The following is a 19,122-nucleotide window of genomic DNA, read 5'->3' as shown; positions in this document are numbered from 1 at the left end:
CTTCACTCAGCATGACCAATGGTAAGTGAGTATAGGAGCTATAGCCCCAAGATTTCAAAGATTCCCTCCCACAGCCTGCCATAAAGAATGTAAATCCAACATATCCAGCTCTTTTCAATATATACAACACCACAAATGAGATTAATATTGCTTGTGGTATTTTCATTAGCCCAGGTGTCTGGAGAAACCAAAATAATTTATTTGTCAAATGCATCAAGAGCTCCAGTTCATCATAATGACTGTGAGGTGGAGACATAATTAATTCGACCAAATAATGCCATAATCCAAAGTGGCATGAAATGTGTTTAAGTCATTAAAATCTACAAGCTCCTTCATGTCTAGCTCTAAGTTTGTGTTTATTTCCATAAGCAACAGCTCAATATGAAAAAGAAAAATTCTGCTACTACAACAGAGGTAATGAGGCAGGGATGTCTGTAAATTGTTCTTTCTCATCTCTTGGCGAAGTTCAGCAATGACAGTTGTGTGACTGGTATTGTACAAAAGAGAGATCAGGTTGTCCTTGCCCAGGAGATGATTGACCAAATATAAGTGCACATGATAATGAGTTCAGTTTAGGAGGATTTTCTGAAATGAAAACTTAAATCATGGTATAGTTGCAAAGCTTTGTACATGCTTGAATTTTTAAATTGCTGAACTGCTAGAAATGTGGGGGCTGAAGGACAATTTCAAGGGGTCGATTCTTATTGAAGGAGGGCAATACCATCATTCCCATGTTCCCCACCCATAGCTGCACCCCTGACTGGCTCTATTGCTTATTAATTTGATAGATAATGTGTTCTTAAGAAAGCTAAATTATATTGGACTCTAATCACAGGACAAGCTGTGATTGCCTTGTGCTTGTTATTGCTTTTTGACAGACTCTTCGGCAAACATCAGGGACACAGAGTTCATTGTTCTGACCTTCTTCAGACAAGCAAGAGCAAACTTCAAAGTGTCTGTATTTGTATGTGATAGGGAGAAAGGGAGAAGGAATACTCCTGGTTGGCTGACCATTCCAGGAATGAGTTACAGGGAATGGCAATACTATCTTAATAGGTTGAGGATTATATAAGGACCTGAGGGACATGGGTTCAAATCCCCACTTGGCAATAAAAGTTACTGGATGATCATATGTCAGTGAGCACTCTTCATAAAATGGGTATGTGTTTCAGGTGTAGTGTGTAATTAATGCAGACCTCACTACCTCTGAGGATGCTTGCCATAGATGCAGGCAAAACATCAGGAGAAATGCCTCTAGAACATGGCCATATAGCCCAAAAAAACCTACAACAACCCAGTGATTCCAGCTATGAAAGCCTTCAACAATACAATGCAGAGAGTGTTTGAGGACCAGGACAACCGTAGGGAGACCAAGGTGCTTGTTTATAAAGCCATTGTCCTCCCAACCCTGCTATACGCCTACAAAACATGGACTGTCTAGAGAAGTCATAAGCAACTCCTGGAATGATTTCATCAGTGCTGCCTCCAAAAGATCCTACAAATCTCTTGGGAAGACAGGCGGACAAATGTCAGCATGCTGGAAGAAGCAAAGACCACCAGCATTGAAGCAATGCTCCTCTGCCATCAACTCCGCTGGACTGGCCACATTGTCCGAATGCCTGATCACCGTCTCCCCAAAGCAGCTATTCTACTCCAAACTCAAGAATGGGAAATGTACTTGGTGGACAGGAAAAGAGATTTAAAAATGGCCTTTAAGCCAACCTTAAAAACCGTGACATAGACACCAAGAACTGTGAAGCCCTGGCCCTTGAGTACTCTATCTGGAGGTCAGCTGCGACCAGCAGTGCTGTAGAATTTGAAGAGGCATGAATGGAAGACAAAAGGGAGAAACATGCCAAGGGGAAGGCATGTCAAACTAACCCTGACCAGGACTGCCTTGTGTCTGGAACCAATGCCCTCACTGCGGGAGAATATGTGGATCAAGAATAGGGCTCCATAGCCACCTACAGACCCACTGCCAAGACACCACATCTGGAAAACCATCGTCCTCGATTTATGAGGGATCACCTAAGTAAGTAAGTAAGGAATGCATGAAAAATCTTTTAGTCCTCCAGGTGTTTTGAACTTCAACTCCCAGAAGCCCCATTTGCTTTGGCCAATGAGCAGGGGTTCTGAAAGCTGAAGTTCAAAACATCTGGAAGGTGTGTGTTTGGGAAACTCTAGTTCCACAGGATGCCTTCGGTCTAAACTTGTATAGCCTTCACAGCCTCATTTCATTAAGCCATTGCAGGTAACTCATCCGTAGGTGATCCAGCCTTCTAAATGAGAAGCAAGAAAGAGAAAGATAAGAAGAAGCAGAAGAAACCGGAAGAAATAGAAGAAGTGAGAGAAGAGGGTCTCCTGCTTTCAGATGTGGCATGAACTATAATTGTCCACCCTAAGAGATTAACCCCATAGGAATGCATTTCTTTGAAGGAGCAAAAGGCTAGTATCCTATTTTGAAGTGTAGTAAGTCTTTCATTGGTAATACTTTTAACCCATGCCCAGGAATAGGTAGACCAACCCCACTCAATTCGACAACTTTCGGCCAGTTTCCAATCTCCCCTTTTTGGGCAAAGTCCTGGAACGTGTGGTGGCTTCACAACTCCAGGTATTCTTGGACGACACGGATTATCTGGATTCGGCGCAGTCTGGCTTTAGGCCGGGACATGGAACCGAGACAGTCCTGGTCGCCTTAGTGGATGATCTACGCCGGGAGCTCGACAGGGGGAGTGTGTCCCTGTTGGTGCTGCTGGACCTCTCAGTGGCCTTCGATACCGTCGACCACGGTATCCTTCTGGGATGCCTCGAGGGAATGGGCCTTGGAGGAACTGTTCTGCAGTGGCTCCGGTCCTTCCTAGAGGGTCGATCTCAGAAGGTGTTATTGGGAGACACCTGTTCTACCTCACAACCATTGTCTTGTGGGGTTCCTCAGGGCTCCATCTTGTCTCCTATGTTGTTTAACATCTACATGAAGCCGTTGGGTGAGATCATCCGGAGTTTCGGGGTACGGTGTCATCTGTACACGGATGATGTCCAACTCTGTCACTCCTTTCCACCTGCTACTAAGGAGGCTGTCAAAGTCCTGAACCGGTGTTTGGCCGCTGTAACGGTCTGGATGAGGGTGAACAAATTGAAACTGAATCCAGGCAAGACAGAGGTACTCCTGGTCAGTCGTAAGGCCGAACAGGGTATAGGGTTACAGCCTGTGTTGGACGGGGTTACACTCCCCCTGAAGACGCAGGTTCGCAGCTTGGGTGTGATCCTGGATTCATCGCTGAGCCTGGAACCCCAGGTTTCAGCAGTGACCAGGGGAGCATTCGCACAATTAAAACTTGTGTGCCAGCTGCGCCCGTATCTTGGGAAGTCTGATTTGGCCACGGTAGTCCATGCGCTGGTTACATCCCGTATAGACTACTGCAACGCTCTCTACGTGGGGTTGCCTATGAAGACTGCTCGGAAGCTACAAATGGTCCAACGATCGGCAGCCAGGTTGTTAACAGGAGTGGCACTCAGGGAGCACACCACTCCTCTGCTGCGCCAGCTCCACTGGCTGCCAATTTGCTACCGGGCACAATTCAAAGTGCTGGCTTTAGCCTTTAAAGCCCTAAACGACTCTGGCCCGACCTATCTGTCCGAACGTATCACCCCCTATGAACCAGTTAGGACATTAAGATCGTCCGGGGAGGCCCTGCTCTCGATCCCGCCAGCCTCACAGGCACGGCTGGCGGGGACGAGAGACAGGGCCTTCTCAGTGGTGGCCCCCCGGCTGTGGAACGCCCTTCCCGCAGATTAGATCGGCCCCCTCCCTGCTGGCGTTCAGGAGAAGAGTAAAGACCTGGCTCTTTGAACAGGTGTTTAATTAAGCAGTGCAACCAACTGATTGATCTTGGAACTTGGAATAATGGACGAGGAGATCGGATTATGATTTTACTGTTGAGACGTGATGGATTAGTTATATAGATGTATAGATGCTATATTGATGTTCTGTTGTATTGTTATATTGATGTAGTTGATTTAGTTACTGTTTTAAATGCTAATGTTGTGCACCTTGTATATTGTCCTGGCTGTGAACCGCACTGAGTCGCTTACGGGCTGAGATAGTGCGGTATACAAGTAAAGTAAAGTAAAGTAAATAAATAAATATATGTGGATCATAACCTTATGGGGTCACAGGTTGAACTTGCAGGATAGCAGAGAAATTCATCCATGATAGAGAACCTGCTTTGCATGCAGAACATAAGCTCAAGGGTCAATGCTTGGCATTTCCAGGTAGAGCTGGAAAAATTATTGAATGTCCCCATTGATTAGTGTCAGGCCCCTTCCACACTGCCATATAACCCAGATTATCAATACAGATAATCCACATTATCTGCTTTGAACTGGATTATATGTGTCTACACAGCCATATAATCCAGTTCAAAGCAGATAATCTGGATTTTCTATGGCAGTGCAGAAGGGGCATGAAAAATACTGGGTGAAATGGGCTGATGGATGGATCCAGTATAAAGCAGCTTCCTGTTTTCTTGATTCCAATTTAAAAATTATCCTAGTGAATCATAGCACTGCCGTGTAAAGAGAACAGAATTGAGACCGGATATAGAGAGAGCATCAAAGACTTCCTAATTTTCATTGTTACGTATTATTTTGGAGCTTAGGTGGACCCTCTTTTATATCCCTACTGCATAACGACTGTATCAGTCTGATCTTCCTAATGTGTATTCTCCCCATAAAGGATATCAAAGATGAGTCATGGCAGGAGGAGAAATACAGAGAAAGGTCACTGTGTGTCTAGATAACGTACAAAAGATGAAATGAGCCTGATCCCAATGCGCATATATTCACCTGCCTTATTCTAGTAAACAAACTGACGCAGGGGACCAAGGAAGAGAAGAACCAGCTTGCCTGAATCCCCAGGTGACGGGGATATATCTATTTACTGCCAGAGGAGAGGATGTTATGTATAAACCCTCCTCCCCAAGAGAGACAGACAGACAGACAGACAGACAGACAGACAGACAGTGTGTTCATGTCTCAAGGGCAACTTTCAAATCAGAAGAAAACACATCCATAGCAAATTAAAAAGACAAAAATGTACCCTGAATTCATAGCATAAAAATAAAATAAATAAGCCTAATTAAAAGAAATTAAACAGTACATCATAAATGGGAACAAAATACTTGCCTTGTGCCAGTATATTGCAAGAGCAGGCAAGATTCCCAAATATTGTTGGAAAAAGAAACCTTCTACAAGCCTCCACTAGTAATTTGTTATGTATATAATTCGGATTGCTTACTGTATTGTCTACGTGTGTATTGGTATGCGGTTTTCCTTAACTCTATCTTGTGGGAGGGACTGTAGACCATGTGACCAGATCTAAGACTCTTCAGAACTCAGATTTCATTTTAACAGTCAGTAGTAGAAACAGAATGTTTTAGAGAACTTACTGTTTAAACTCTCAACTTATAAGCAATGTACCTGTATATTGAATATATGAAGTTTGTGAGTAAACCAGCTATGTTATTTTTTTAACAAAGACTACTTATTTTTGTCTCTTGAGACCATGATTTAAACTAAGATGTTTTAAAGGAGAATAGATGTTTTTGGGCAACTGAAAAGAACTCTTCTGAAACTCTGCTGTTTTTTGTGTATTAGCACATCTTTGTTCCTAACAGTTCAAAGAGATATCATCTGCATATATCAGTCTAACAGCTGATAAACCTTTGCATTGCATGAATACTAGTGGATATTTACCACTAAGGAGAAGAATGACTCAAGTGAGTTTTTAACTCTTCTCAGGTAGATCATGCTTTACAAAAGATTGTGATCTCTAACAAGGTCATGCCTTTCCAAAGGTTATGATTATTCCAAATAGTGAGAATGCCAATTCATCTCCAAAAGAGTCATGGTTCCAAAATGTCTGTGGATATCCCTGGTTTTCCCAATAATACATTTATTTATTTGCCTGAACCAAAAAGTGTTTGTTTGCAGGTGAGAAAACAATAGGGAGGTAACCTTCCTAGCCCACCTAGTAAGTATCACTTCGCAATCAAAATGCCACCAGTGAGAAGGCATCCATTTCCATACGTGCACAGCCTCCACTATGCAGACAGCAAGTGTCATATAGAGTTGCTAATGGGAGACTCTCTCTTCAAATATAGTAATTACATTACATGTATTGGAAAGAGAGGTGTATCTTTGTCACTAACATAACAGTAGAAGTATTAGCCTAGCAAACACGTCAGCATGATAAACCTTGCTCCCAGGATTTCAAACTGTTGTGGTTCATTCTGTTATTATGTTTCTCATGTTAAGCATAACCACATCCATGTTTATAATGTTCAATCAGCAGAAAAAGTTAGGAGGAATCAAGAAAATGGAAGGGCTTTATTAATTTTATTTATTTATTTATTGTATCAGAAACGAACCGAGAGTACAGCTGCAATGTATTTAAAAACACAAACGAAGTTAAAAACTTGGCATTATACTAAATGTCCTTTGATCAGTAGCTGGCCACTTGGAGTCCCTCTGGTGTTGGCTATAAGGAGGTTCTCTGTTGTGCATGTGGCAGGACTCAGACTGCATTGTATAAGGTGGCCCGTGGTTTGCTGTTCTCCACACTCGCATGTCATGGGCTCCACTTTGTGGCCCCAATTCTTAAGGTTGGCTCTGCAACTTGTGGTGCCAGATCACAGTCTGTTCAGTGCCTTCCAAGTGACCCAGTCTTCTTTGTGCCCAGGAAGGAGTCTCTCATTCGGTATGAGCCATGGCTTGAGGTTCCAGTTTGTAGCCTGCCGCTTTTGGACTCTCATTTGCTGAGGTGTTCTTGCGAGTATCTCTGTAGATCTTAGAAAACTTTTAACACAGTCTGCTTTATTTTATTTTATTTTTTGGTTTCTTGAGAGCATGATTTAAAACCAAATATGTTTTATGGGAGAGTAGATTTTTTGGGCAACTGAAATAACACTTCTAAAGATCTGCTATATATTTTGTACATTGGCTTAATCTTTGTTCCTAACAGTTCAAAGAGCTAGCCAAGTTTATCAGTCAAACAGCTGAGAAACCTAATTTGCCTTGCATGAATACCAGTGGATATTTACCACTAAGGAGAAGGTTGACCCAAGTGAGTTTTTAACTCGTCTTAGAAAGAAAGGTTACAAAAGGTTATGCCTTTTCAAAAGATTATGGTTATTCTAAAAAGTGTAAATACCGAATAATCTCCAAAAGGGTCACACTTCCAAAAGCCTGTGGAATGTCCTGGTTTTCCCAAAATAACCCATTTAATTTTACTCCGGGGTAAAAGAGGCTGAACGGTCAGCACAAATCATGATTCGATTTGAAGTGGGACCCTGCACCCATAGAAGCTGGTTAGGGTTCTTGGGCAAGCCGCGTTCTCTCAGAGGAAGGTAAAGGCCAATTCCCTATGACCAAATCTTGCCCAGAAAATCCTGTGAAAGGTTCACTTTAGGAGTGACATAAGTTACAAATGACTTGAAGGCAGACAACAACCAAATTAAGGATGTCTTTCTACACAAACCTGGGCCTTGTGCATGCCATGTGTGCATGTAGCTAAAGGTAGGAGAAACATCAGAAGGGACATCAAACACAGAGTCAAGTCAACTGAGGCTTTGCACTCTCACTAAAGAGACCTACTTAAGCCTAATATGAGTAAATCTATAAATGTATAAAGCAGCCCTTAGCAGTTCATTCCTGCTATTAACAGACTAAAGAGACCTGAAGCTTTTCTTTCTCCAGAGAGAGATCTGAGAGAAGATCAGGATAGCATGCTGATCTTTGCTGAATTAGCACAAGGGCCTATTTCAGGCTTCCCCACATTTATGTGCTGGAATACGTGGATGTGCTGGAATCCATCACCCCTACGCCTCCAACATGGCATTGAGAAGGCCACAGATTGGGGAAGAGCTTGTCCAACAGTGTAGCAGTCTCTTTGCAATGGCAAACAGTTGTCCAGCAAATGCCTCCTGGAAACATACAAGAGAAAAAATCTGTAGCGCCTCAGTTATATATCTCAAGCAGCTGAAGCTCTGAATGTGGTGTAATGGTTGCATGAATAGACACATGAATTAGGCACTATGAATATGGCTAACCTCTTTCAAAAGGCACATTTATCACATAATGTCGTAGCAAATTCTCTTCAGCCTTTTGCATCAATCTTTTCAGTCATACTCCTTTGCGTCCCCTTCAGAGCCACTTTGGGGGCCACCCTTCAGAGCCACTTCGAGGGAGCTAAAGCAGAGTATAAATAAAATAATAATCATAATAATCATAATTATAATTATAATCCTTGCCATTCCTTGTCCTCCACTATGACATCCACAAACCAGACATCCCAGTAGTAGCATATTTGGTGGCATCCTATTAGGCAATAGGATAACCAAAAGGGTAAATGTTACCCATATATTTTTTTTTATTCTTATTGTGTTTCAGACATCACATTAAATTTCAGGTACTTACAATGTCTCCAGTTCACCTGGTACCCAATCTGACTCTCTGGACTTTTCCAGATGGACACACCCATGATATCATAATCAGATGTCTTCCTAGTTTTTTCCTGCTGATTATGAAAGATTTGGTTGCTTTTTCTGTGGCTTTGTGGGAAGCCACAGAAGGGTGGGAAAATATGATGGTATGTGTTATTCTTAGTCTTTTGCCTTCACCTGACCAAATGTGTGTCTCCTTCCACCACCAGGACTTCATTGTCATTGAAGAGGTGGAGAAAGACCTTCTCCACTTTTCATGTAATGTGAGGGAGAGAATGAGTGAATATATATATGTAAGAAGAGAAAGAGGGGAAGGAAACACTAAGAGTAAGATCAAGCACCCAGGCTCATTTATTTATTTATATCATGGATTTATATCCTGTCCTTCTCACGCCCGGAGGGGGACTCAGGGTGGCCTCACAACCAGCAACCATTAGATACCCAAACAGGCACAATTATAATAACAGTTTACATTTAAAACAACTAATTAAAATATCAAATATAAAAACATCCAAAAAAATTACACAAGTTCAAGTCATAGTTCACGTCTGTCTATTGTAAGTCAAATAAATCATTCTCATTATTATTGGTACATCTGCTGCTCGAATGCTTGGTCCCACAACCATGTTTTAAGTTTTTTCCTAAAGGATAGGAGGGAGGGGGCTGATCTGATTTCATTTGTGAGGGTGTTCCACAGATGTGGGGGCACCACTGAGAAGGCCTTGTCTCTTGTCCCCACCAGCTGCAGTTGTGGGATCGAGAGCAGGGTCTCCCCCGGTGATCTTAACCTCTGAGGTGTGCCATAGAAGGAGATATCTAGCTATATCTTGATTACCATTCACATGGATAAGAGCTGAGGACATAGCTACACTTCTTTCACACTATTTGAGAAAATCATGGCATCCCATCAGTCATCCAAGGAGAGGAATGTCTGATGGGAGCTAATTGTAGGGTGTATGAAGTTGCCCCCCCCCCCACACACACACACACCTTTGTCCATTTTTGTGCTGTTGCCCATAAGTTTTATTAGCAGATTGGGGGCAAAAGATAGGCAAATGTGTGAAAAAAGATCACATTTCTGAATGAAGCTGGCCACTAATCGTCTTGGCACATTGGATTGTAGTGGGAATGCATTGCCTGGGAGCCCGTTTTTGGACTTGGAATCCTCATAGGCTGGCTTAGACTGTATTAACGTGATGTCTGTTCCAGGCAGGTTTCAAGGGCAGCAGGAGTTTGGTATCTGTGAATGACCTGCCCCAAAATGGGGAAAGACGACTCTTTTAGGTCATCTGCACAAACATTTCCTGAGCCTTGCCAGCTGACCGCATGCTCTGTGTTCATGAAGCCATGTGTATATAAGGGAGAAAAAGGGCCATGTACTCTTGATCCCTCCTGCTCATCAATGCCTGCAGGCAATGATTCTTCTCTGGACTGGATCAACGAAACAAAACCAATTTCTGTCTGACCAAGGATCAATAATCCAGTGAGCCATTCTCAGAGTCCCTTTCAATTGCAGCCACCTCACCTCCTCCTCTCATGTCAAATGCTTTGCAAACTTCAACTTCCCAGGCAAAAAGGTGTGGGCAAAGCAGAGAGACAAAATCAGGAAAGGGAGAGCAGGGAGACATTAAGTGAGTGCTTATCCTATTTATTTGCCCTTCTGGGGAGACAGAGGTTAGAGATTATTAACCGGGGAAAACTTTAGGAAGCATACCACACCCCTTTTAAAGCAGCTCCCGACAAGTTTTTGAGCCCAATTCAAAGTGATTACCTATATTCTTCGAGACCACATCTCCTCTTGCAGGCATTGAGATCTGCTGGGGAGGCCCTTCTCTCGGTTTCACCACCATCTCAAATAAGGTTGGTGGGGATGAGAGATAGGGCCTTCTTGGTGGTGGCTTCCCATCTCTGGAATGCCCTCCCTAAAGAAATGAGATTATCCCTCACTCTTCAAGCCTTTCGGGTGAGTTTAAAAACATGGCTCTTCAGACAGGCCTTTGATCCTGAGTAATCTATGGGTCAAGTTGATTTCTCTGAACTGGGGAGAAAGAAAAAGTGGGAGAGGGTGGTCTGTGCCTGGAATGGAGCCCGATTGTTGCACTGATGAGGGAGAGTAGCAAGGGAGGGTAGGGTGGGCTGTGTGTAGGGGATTTGGTGCCAGGTTGGTTTTATGTTAATTCAGTGTTTCTCAATCTGGGGGTCAGGATCCTGGGGGGGGGGGTTATGATGGGGTGTCAGAGAGGTTACCAAATACCATTAGAAAACACAGTATTTTCCATTTTTCATGGGGGTTCTATGTGGGAAGTTTGGCCCAATTCTATTGTTGTGCAATTCAGAATGCTCTTTGATTGTAGGTGAACTATAAATCCCAGCAACTACAACTCCCAAATGTCAAGGTGTATTTCCCCCAAACTCCACCAGTGTTCACTTTTGGGCATATTGATTATTCCTGCCAAGTTTGGTCCAGATCCATGATTGTTTGAGTCCACAGTGCTTTCTGGATGTAGGTGAACTACAACTCCAAAATTCAAAGTCAATGCCCACCAAACCCTTCCAGTATTTTCTGTTGCTCATGGGAGTTCTGTGTTCCAAATTTGGTTCAATTCCATTGTTGGTGAGGTTCAGAATACTCTTTGATTGTAGGTTAACTATAAATCCCAGCAACTACAACTCCCAAATGTCAAGGTCTATTTTCCCCAAACTCCACCAGTGTTCACATTTGGGCATATTGAGGAGTATTCTGTTAAGTTTGGTCCAGATCCATGATTGTTTGAGTCCACAGTGCTCTCTGAATGTAGGTGAACTACAACTCAAAACTCAAGGTCAGTGCCCACCAAACCCTTCCAGTATGGTCATGGGAGTTCTGTGTGCCAAGTTTGGTCCAATTGCATCATTGCTGGAGTTCAGAATGCTCTTTGATTGTAGGTTAACTATAAATCCTAGCAACTACAACTCCCAAATATCAAGGTCTATTTCCCCCAAACTCCACCAGTGTTCACATTTCGGCATATTGAGGGTTATTCCTGCTAAGTTTGGTCCAGATCCATCATTGTTTGAGTCCACAGTGCTCTCTGGATGTTGGTGAACTACAACTCCAAAACTCAAGGTCAATGCCCACCAAACCCTTCCAGTATTTTCTGTTGATCATGGGAGTTCTGTGTCCCAAGTTTGGTTCAATTCCATCGTTGGTGAGGTTCAGAATACTCTTTGATTGTAGGTCAACTATAAATCCCAGCAACTACAACTCCCAAATGACAAAATCAATCTCCCCCACCAACCCTCCCAGTATTCAAATTTGTGCCAAATTTGATTCAGTGAATGAAAATACACCCCGCATATTTACATGCCGGTTCATAACAGTAGCAAAATTACAGTTATGAAGAAGCAATGAAAATAATGTTATGGTTGGGGGTCACCACAACATGAAGAACTGTATTAAGAGAAGGTGGAGAGATACTGTCCTAACCTATCTTAACAAAAAATATCCCCGCCCTCTCTTCCCCAAGGGCAGGTTGGAGGCTGAGAGCCTCAGGTGTCCCTGGGCAACAGCTGGAGGGGGAGCCTCAGGCGGCGGCGTCCTGGGGGGCGGCAAAGGAGGAGGGGCGGCAGAGGACGAGGACGAGGAGGAGGGGCTGCCTGCCTGCCTGCCTGCCTGCCTGCCTGGGCAGGGCGGGGGGCTGCTGCTGGTGGTCGCCATGACTGCTGTGTTTGCCTCGCTGTCTGCCGCATCCGCCTGGAGCTGAGCGTGGGGAGGCGCGGCTGGAGAGGAGCTGTCCCTTCAGCACCATCGCCGGCTCGATTGGGGCGCCCATGAGGCTCACCTCCCAGGCAAGGGTGTAGGCTGAGCCCTGCCGAGCCAGGAAAGGTCTTGAGGGGAGAATCCGAGGCTGCATCGCCACCTTCTCCCCGGGTGTGACCACCGCCACCGGCTCTTCCCAGCGAGAAAGCTTCCTCTCCAAGCCGGGAGGAAAGGACCCCGCCCCAAGGATGCTGTTGAGCAGCTCGGGGAAGTTTCACGCTCCTCGAGTGGGTCGGAGCAGCAAGAGAGGCTCTCCAGGTAACCAGTGAAGGGGGGCTTATTTGGGTCCTCAATACCGGGGGGCTTATTTGGGTCGATATCCAGGCGTCGGGAAGGGAAGGCTCCAGCAAGGTCTTTGTTCTGACGGAGGGAGAGGCTGACTTTCTACCTGTAGCAAGGAAGGGCAGAGGGATACTTGGCCACTGCCAGAGCCACAGGCTTGGCATGCCACCTGTGCTCCCCCCTCTCCCCCCCCCGCCTTTTGGGATGCCCTATTTCCAGTTGTGGAAGGAGAGGGCTGTGGCAGGCGACCGCTATGTGTGGCATTGTGTCAGCTCCAGCCAAAGGGATGAGGGAAAGGAATATGAGGCAAGGTAAGGAAATACAAGGGGTTCCTTTGTCATTTTTTTTGGTGGATCTGTCTACTTTAGAACAATAGTTACAATTCCCAGAAGGGATCTGGCAGCGTAGCAGATGAAAGGGGTGTAAAAAGCGATGTGCATGACTGTATTGGGTCCAGATAGACTATAATGTGCGTGTGTTGCCAGGGAAGATGTAGATTCTTCCCTCTCCTGGTTAACACTGACTGCCTCCTTTCCTCGTTCCATAGGTCTCCTCCCCCCGTGCCCCATATAGATTTGGAAGGCGTTGCTCACCATGACAAGGCTGAGCCTAAGGGATTTATCAGAGACTGATTTGGAAGACAATGAAATCAGCATCAATGTTGGCGGCTTCAAGAAAAAGATGAGATCCAACACGTTGTTGAGGTTTCCTGAAACGAGGCTGGGTAAACTGCTGAGCTGCCATTCGAAAGAGTCGATTTTAGAGCTTTGTGACGATTACGATGACACCAAGAATGAGTTCTACTTTGACAGGAACCCTGAACTTTTCCCTTATGTGCTCCATTTCTATAACACCGGGAAGCTGCATGTGATGGGTGAGCTTTGTGTCTTTTCCTTCAGCCAGGAGATTGAATATTGGGGAATCAATGAATTTTTTATTGACTCTTGCTGCAGTTACAGCTACCATGGGAGGAAAATGGAACCAGACCAAGAAAAGTGGGAAGATAACAGCGACCAAGAAAGCACCACCTCTTCCTTTGATGAGATCTTGGCTTTCTACAATGACGCCGCCAAGTTTGACAACCAGCCTTTCGGGAAGATTAGGCGGCAGCTGTGGCTAGCTTTAGATAACCCTGGCTATTCTGTTCTGAGCCGAATTTTCAGTGTCCTTTCCATCGTGGTGGTTCTTGGATCCATCATAACCATGTGCCTCAACAGCCTCTCAGACTTTCAGATTGTTAACAAGAATGGGGACTTGGAAGAAGACCCTCGGTTTGAAATTGTGGAACATTTTGGTATTGCATGGTTTACCTTTGAGTTGGTAGCAAGGTTTGCTGTAGCCCCAAACCTCTTGAAGTTCTTTAAGCATGCCCTCAATCTGATTGACCTGGTGTCCATCCTCCCGTTTTATATCACTTTAATTGTTAATCTAGTGGTGGAAAGCAGCCCTACTTTAGCCAACTTGGGTAGGGTTGCGCAAGTCCTGAGACTGATGAGAATATTCCGCATCCTAAAACTCGCCCGCCACTCCACAGGCCTTAGATCTCTGGGAGCCACCCTCAAGTACAGCTACAGAGAGGTTGGGCTTCTCCTGCTGTATCTCTCAGTTGGAATCTCTATATTTTCTGTAGTGGCTTACACAATTGAAAAAGAAGAAAACAGGGCCCTAGAGACCATCCCGGCTTGCTGGTGGTGGGCTACAGTTAGCATGACCACAGTTGGCTATGGGGATGTTGTCCCTGTGACCACCGCAGGCAGACTGACAGCTTCGGCCTGCATCCTGGCTGGAATCCTGGTCGTAGTCCTTCCGATCACACTAATCTTCAACAAGTTTTCTCACTTTTATAGGCGTCAAAAACAGCTAGAAAGTGCAATGAGGAGTTGTGATTTTGGGGATGGGATGAAAGTGGTTCCTTCGGTCAACTTAAGGGACTATTATGCCTACAAAGTGAAATCCCTCATGGCCAGTCTCACAAACATGAGCAGGAGCACGCCCAGTGAATTAAGTCTCAATGATTCATTGCATTAATCCTTGGTCCTAAGACCAGTTTGCATGCTGGAAAACTAAGAGGTGTGTTTATATTTGTTGTTTCTCTCACCCCAGCATCTAATATTGTTGGTGATTCACCAAGGGATGGATGATTCATGTAAACATTCTTTTTCAGCGTGAGATATCCCCTTTTTGCTGAAATCTTTTGGTAGCGATTGCTCATGTTTGTGAGACTGGCCATGTGGTGAATTATTTGTTGTGCACCAAGACTGAATGACAATATACATTCTGAAATGTACACAACTTGTGCTGGCCTGCACTTGGAATGGACAATAGAGTCTCGCTTATTCAACATAAACGGGTCAGCAGAACGTTGGCTAAGCGAAAATGTTGGCTAATAAAGAGGGATTAAGGAAACGCCTATTAAACGTCAAGTTACATTATGATTTTACAAATTAAGCACCAAAACAAATAGATAGAAAAAGCAGTTCAATACACTGTAACATTCTGTAGTAATTACTGTATTTATGGATTTAGCACCAAAACATCGCAATGTATTGAAACAGCAGTGGATCATGGCAGGAGGCAGACTGCATTGGATAATACACAACATTGGATGAGCAAAGATTGGATAAGCGAGACTCTACTGTATGCTGAATCAACCCCAAAGTCATGATGTACATGAATTATCACTACATGCAAAAAGTCCACCTAAAGGTTGTGCAAATCTAGGTATCTCAGCAGTACTGAAGAAGATGCATTTTAGTTATCATTTGCCACTTGACTGCATTTTCATCCAGCAACATAGAAACAACCCACTGGGTTTTTTCTACCTGTTGTCTTCGTGACATTGTGCTGGTGGTGCTGTGCTTCTTTGTCACATGTACATTTTGTTTCGGAAGTCCCTGTATGAATACTGAAAATAATATTTCCAGAACACCACATGCATTCAAAATCACTTCAGAAATTAGAGACATGTTAACATAATTCCATTCTCATTGTGGAAATTGCTAAGCAACTAAAGACTCAAAATTGTATTCTCTCCCCATGTCAAATAACTTTCTTGGTATCACTAACTAAAATTTCACTTGAGGACTTGACCCTCATGATGAGTAATGCTATCATAACCATCCACGTGAAACCAAGATTGAGTTTAATTATTCTCATGACACTGGTGCTGATTATGTAAAACTTTTAATTTAGCAAAAAGTCTGTCAAACTGTGGATACCATGGGTAGAAGGAAGTGTAAAGGCCAGGTTGCCTTTTCAAGCCTGTCCCCTCTACTTCCTGCTGAAATTACATCCAACCTCTGCTGATCAAGTCTGTTCTTGCACACAAAGAGCACCAGCTTCTGTGTCTTGGCCATCTTAGGCCTGGAACAGGAGTGGAGAACATGCAGCCATTTACTGTGGTTGGACGTCATCCACCACCAGCCCTATCCAGAATAGCTAATGTGAAGTCTGGTGGAAATTATAGTTCAACAATATTTGGAAGATACAAGTTCCCACCCTTGGTTTACAGCAGGCATGGGCAAACTTAGGCCCTCTGGGTGTTTGGACTTCAACTCCCACCATTCCTAACAGCCTCAGGCCCTTTCCTTTTCCCCCTCAGCCGCTTAAGTGGCTGAGGGGGAAAAGGAAGAGGCCTGAGGCTGTTAGGAATGGTGGGAGTTGAAGTCCAAAACACCTGGAGGGCCCAAGTTTGCCCATGCCTGGTTTAGAGTCTGATAGATTATTAAAAGACTTTGACAGAATGTTGACAACTTTCTTTAGACTGATAGGAAGATAAACATGAAGCATGCTAAGGTTGATTTTCAAGACCATTTGGTATTGGCATATTTCTCTTCCTTCTGAGGGTTATTGATAAAAACTACACTGGGCCTGTGATGACCGATTTTGAGATGGATCTCTCTGCTTTGCAACTGAGAGATATCCATTAGGACTTCCTCTCTCTAAAAGGTTTATTGTGAACCAGATTCTTCTGTTATTGTGCCCAAAGCCTAATATTCTCAGGCACAAGAAACAGACATCTCCTGTAAACTTCATTTAGAAGTTACACATACATTTAGAAGTTTACACACATATACCAAAAAATACATCGGAACTAAAGACATCAACATGAGACGGTAACTCTTGCTGCTGATGAGTGAAGAGAAATACACCAAAGTCAGTGGGTAAACACAGTAATATGTATTGATATTGATATGAATGGTAACTGCCTACTGGTCAAAAATGTATTAAAATGATGTAATACATATTTCCAGGATGATGTCCAATTTTATCATGCAGAACTGATTACATGGTGACAGTGTGTGCAGTGGTTTGACTCAAATCCCTGTTTGGCTGTGGAAACCCAAAAGATGACTTGGGGAAGTCACACTGTTTTAGCCTGAGAGAAAGGAAATGGCTAATGAGAATATCAATCTCACCAGGGGAAGCCATGTGGGATACTATAAGTCAGAGTTGATTTGAAGATGCCTCAAAATGAAGAATTAGTTATCACTTTCCAGGTATGAATAAAAAACGGTGCTCCATTCTTAAGCCAAATATGACAAACATCCTACCAGCCCAATGACTACTAACTCAAATAGATTTACTAGTAAGCAAGGATAGATCTCCTGAGGAATCTGTATAACAACTGAGTAACAACAGTGAGAACAGACCACAGAACCACAGACTGGTTCAAGATTGGGAAAGGAGTATGGCTCACCCTACCTATTCAACCTATATGCAGAACACATCATACAATGTGTGGGGTTTGATAAAACCAAGGCTGGAATTAAAATTATTGGATGAAAAATTAACAACCTTAAATATGCAGATGATACCACTTTGATGGCTGAAAGTGAAGAGTAGCCTTCTAAACAAGGTGAAAGAAGAAAGGGCAAAAGCTGGGTTCCAGTTAAACATAAGAAAACCCAAGATTATAGCAACCAGACTGATCAATAACTGGAAAATAGAGGGAGAAAACATGGAGGCACCAACAGACTTTGTATTTCTAGGCACTAAGATTACTGCAGACACAGACTGCAGCCAGGAAATTAGAAGAAGTTTACTTCTTCAGAGGAGAGTGATGACCAATCTCGACAAAATAGTGTAGAGACATCACACTGGCAACGAAGATCCGTATAGTTAAAGCAATTGTATTCCCCATAGTAACCTATGGATGTGAGAGCTGGACCATAAGGAAGGCTGAGCAAATGAAGATAGAAGCTTTTGAACTGTAGTGTTGAAGGAAACCTCTGAGAGTGCCTTGGACTGCAAGAAGATCCAACCAGTCCATAGTCCAGGAACAAATGCCCAACTGCTCAATAGAGGGAAGGATATTAGAGACAAAGGTGATGTACTCTGGCCACATCATGAGAAGACAGGAAAGTTTGGAGAAGAGAATGATGCTGGGGGAAATGGAAGGAAAAAGGAAGAGGGACCGACCAAGGGCAAGATGGACTTTGAAGGCACTGGGGGTGGCGACGGCTGACAGGGAGCTCTGGCTGCTGAAGAGTGGGAAGCGACTGAACGAATAAACAACAACAAAGGATAGATCTACACATGACTCCCACTACATTCGATTATCATTCACAGGAACAGTAAGTATGGAGGAAGAATGCAATTAAACCCTCCCCAAATTGTTTTCTGTCTTAGTGCTTTTTCATCAATATGGAAAATGGAGCTGTGACCTCTTTTTTAACCTCTTGGAAGTAAAACCGCATAGAGGTGGTGGAATTTGAGTCAAAATGGGTGGGAATTGGGGTGAAATGGCTAAACAGTCTCTGCTAGAGGATCAGTGTTGTGTAGTGGTTATGGTTCTGGACTCACACTAGGGAGATCTGGATTTTAAACTACAACGAACTGCAAAATATACTGGATGATCTTGGGCAAATGCATCCTCAGCTCAAGCTATCTCACAGGTTTATTGTGAGAATAAAGTGGTGAGGTAAAGAGATATTCATATCATCCTGACCTCACTAAAGAAAAGAGAAATGTAACTACATAAATAGCTACCACACTCTCTGCTCTTTGCAGACACCACCCCTCTAGTTGCCTTACAGTGAATGGTAGTCAGGGAAAGAAGGGCCATCGATTTATGTGGAAAGTGCAGTTTGACCCTCAGTATCCTTGATTTGATGAAACATGAAGCAGTCAAAATTAAGTACTTCTGTGGCTGCAGTTGTAGGAAGTTACATATGTATTTTATTCTTTCTGAAATCACTTTTGATTGAAACAAGGTTTTAGAACTGGAGTTTAAGAGCCACCCCTTCCTAAAACCAGTAAGAATGGAAACCCATTGTAATTCTGAGAGACAGATAACACACTCAACAATCTGGAAGCTGCACAGGAGAAAGCTTGTGCAAATACAAGTCTGTCACAGGTAAGTGGTATGTGGGTGTATGATTGTAGCTACCAAACATTTAAAGATTCTGGTTGACTGAGTCTAATGGATTATCTCTAGGAAGGGAAATCCGCAGTACAGATGCTACAGCTTTATTGACTTATTCCTGATACTATTTATAATCTTCTTTGACCCCAACAAGGACATTTCAAATAGTACAC

At 43.6% G+C, this 19,122-nt stretch overlaps 1 protein-coding gene across 1 annotated transcript; it reads left to right on the top strand.

The window, feature by feature from the left end:
* Positions 1–12,146: 12,146 nt before the first annotated feature.
* Positions 12,147–16,146, top strand: KCNS2 (potassium voltage-gated channel modifier subfamily S member 2). The gene is made up of 2 exons (XM_060775652.2): positions 12,147–12,558; positions 13,130–16,146. Exon 2 carries the CDS (start codon positions 13,177–13,179, stop codon positions 14,608–14,610), a length of 1,434 nt encoding a protein of 477 aa, XP_060631635.1. The 5' UTR covers positions 12,147–12,558; positions 13,130–13,176; the 3' UTR covers positions 14,611–16,146.
* The last annotated feature ends 2,976 nt before the right edge of the window (positions 16,147–19,122 follow it).

This window comes from Anolis sagrei, chromosome 4 (genome assembly GCF_037176765.1).
Source record: "Anolis sagrei isolate rAnoSag1 chromosome 4, rAnoSag1.mat, whole genome shotgun sequence".
Classification (NCBI taxonomy): Eukaryota; Metazoa; Chordata; class Lepidosauria; order Squamata; family Dactyloidae; genus Anolis; species Anolis sagrei.
Note: the sequence above shows the minus strand (reverse complement) of the source record. Positions and strands in the feature narration are given on the sequence as shown.

Bases quoted from the DNA above. Each gene is read 5' to 3' on its own strand.
- KCNS2 (XM_060775652.2), top strand. From the start codon at position 13,177: ATGACAAGGCTGAGCCTAAGGGATTTATCAGAGACTGATTTGGAAGAC.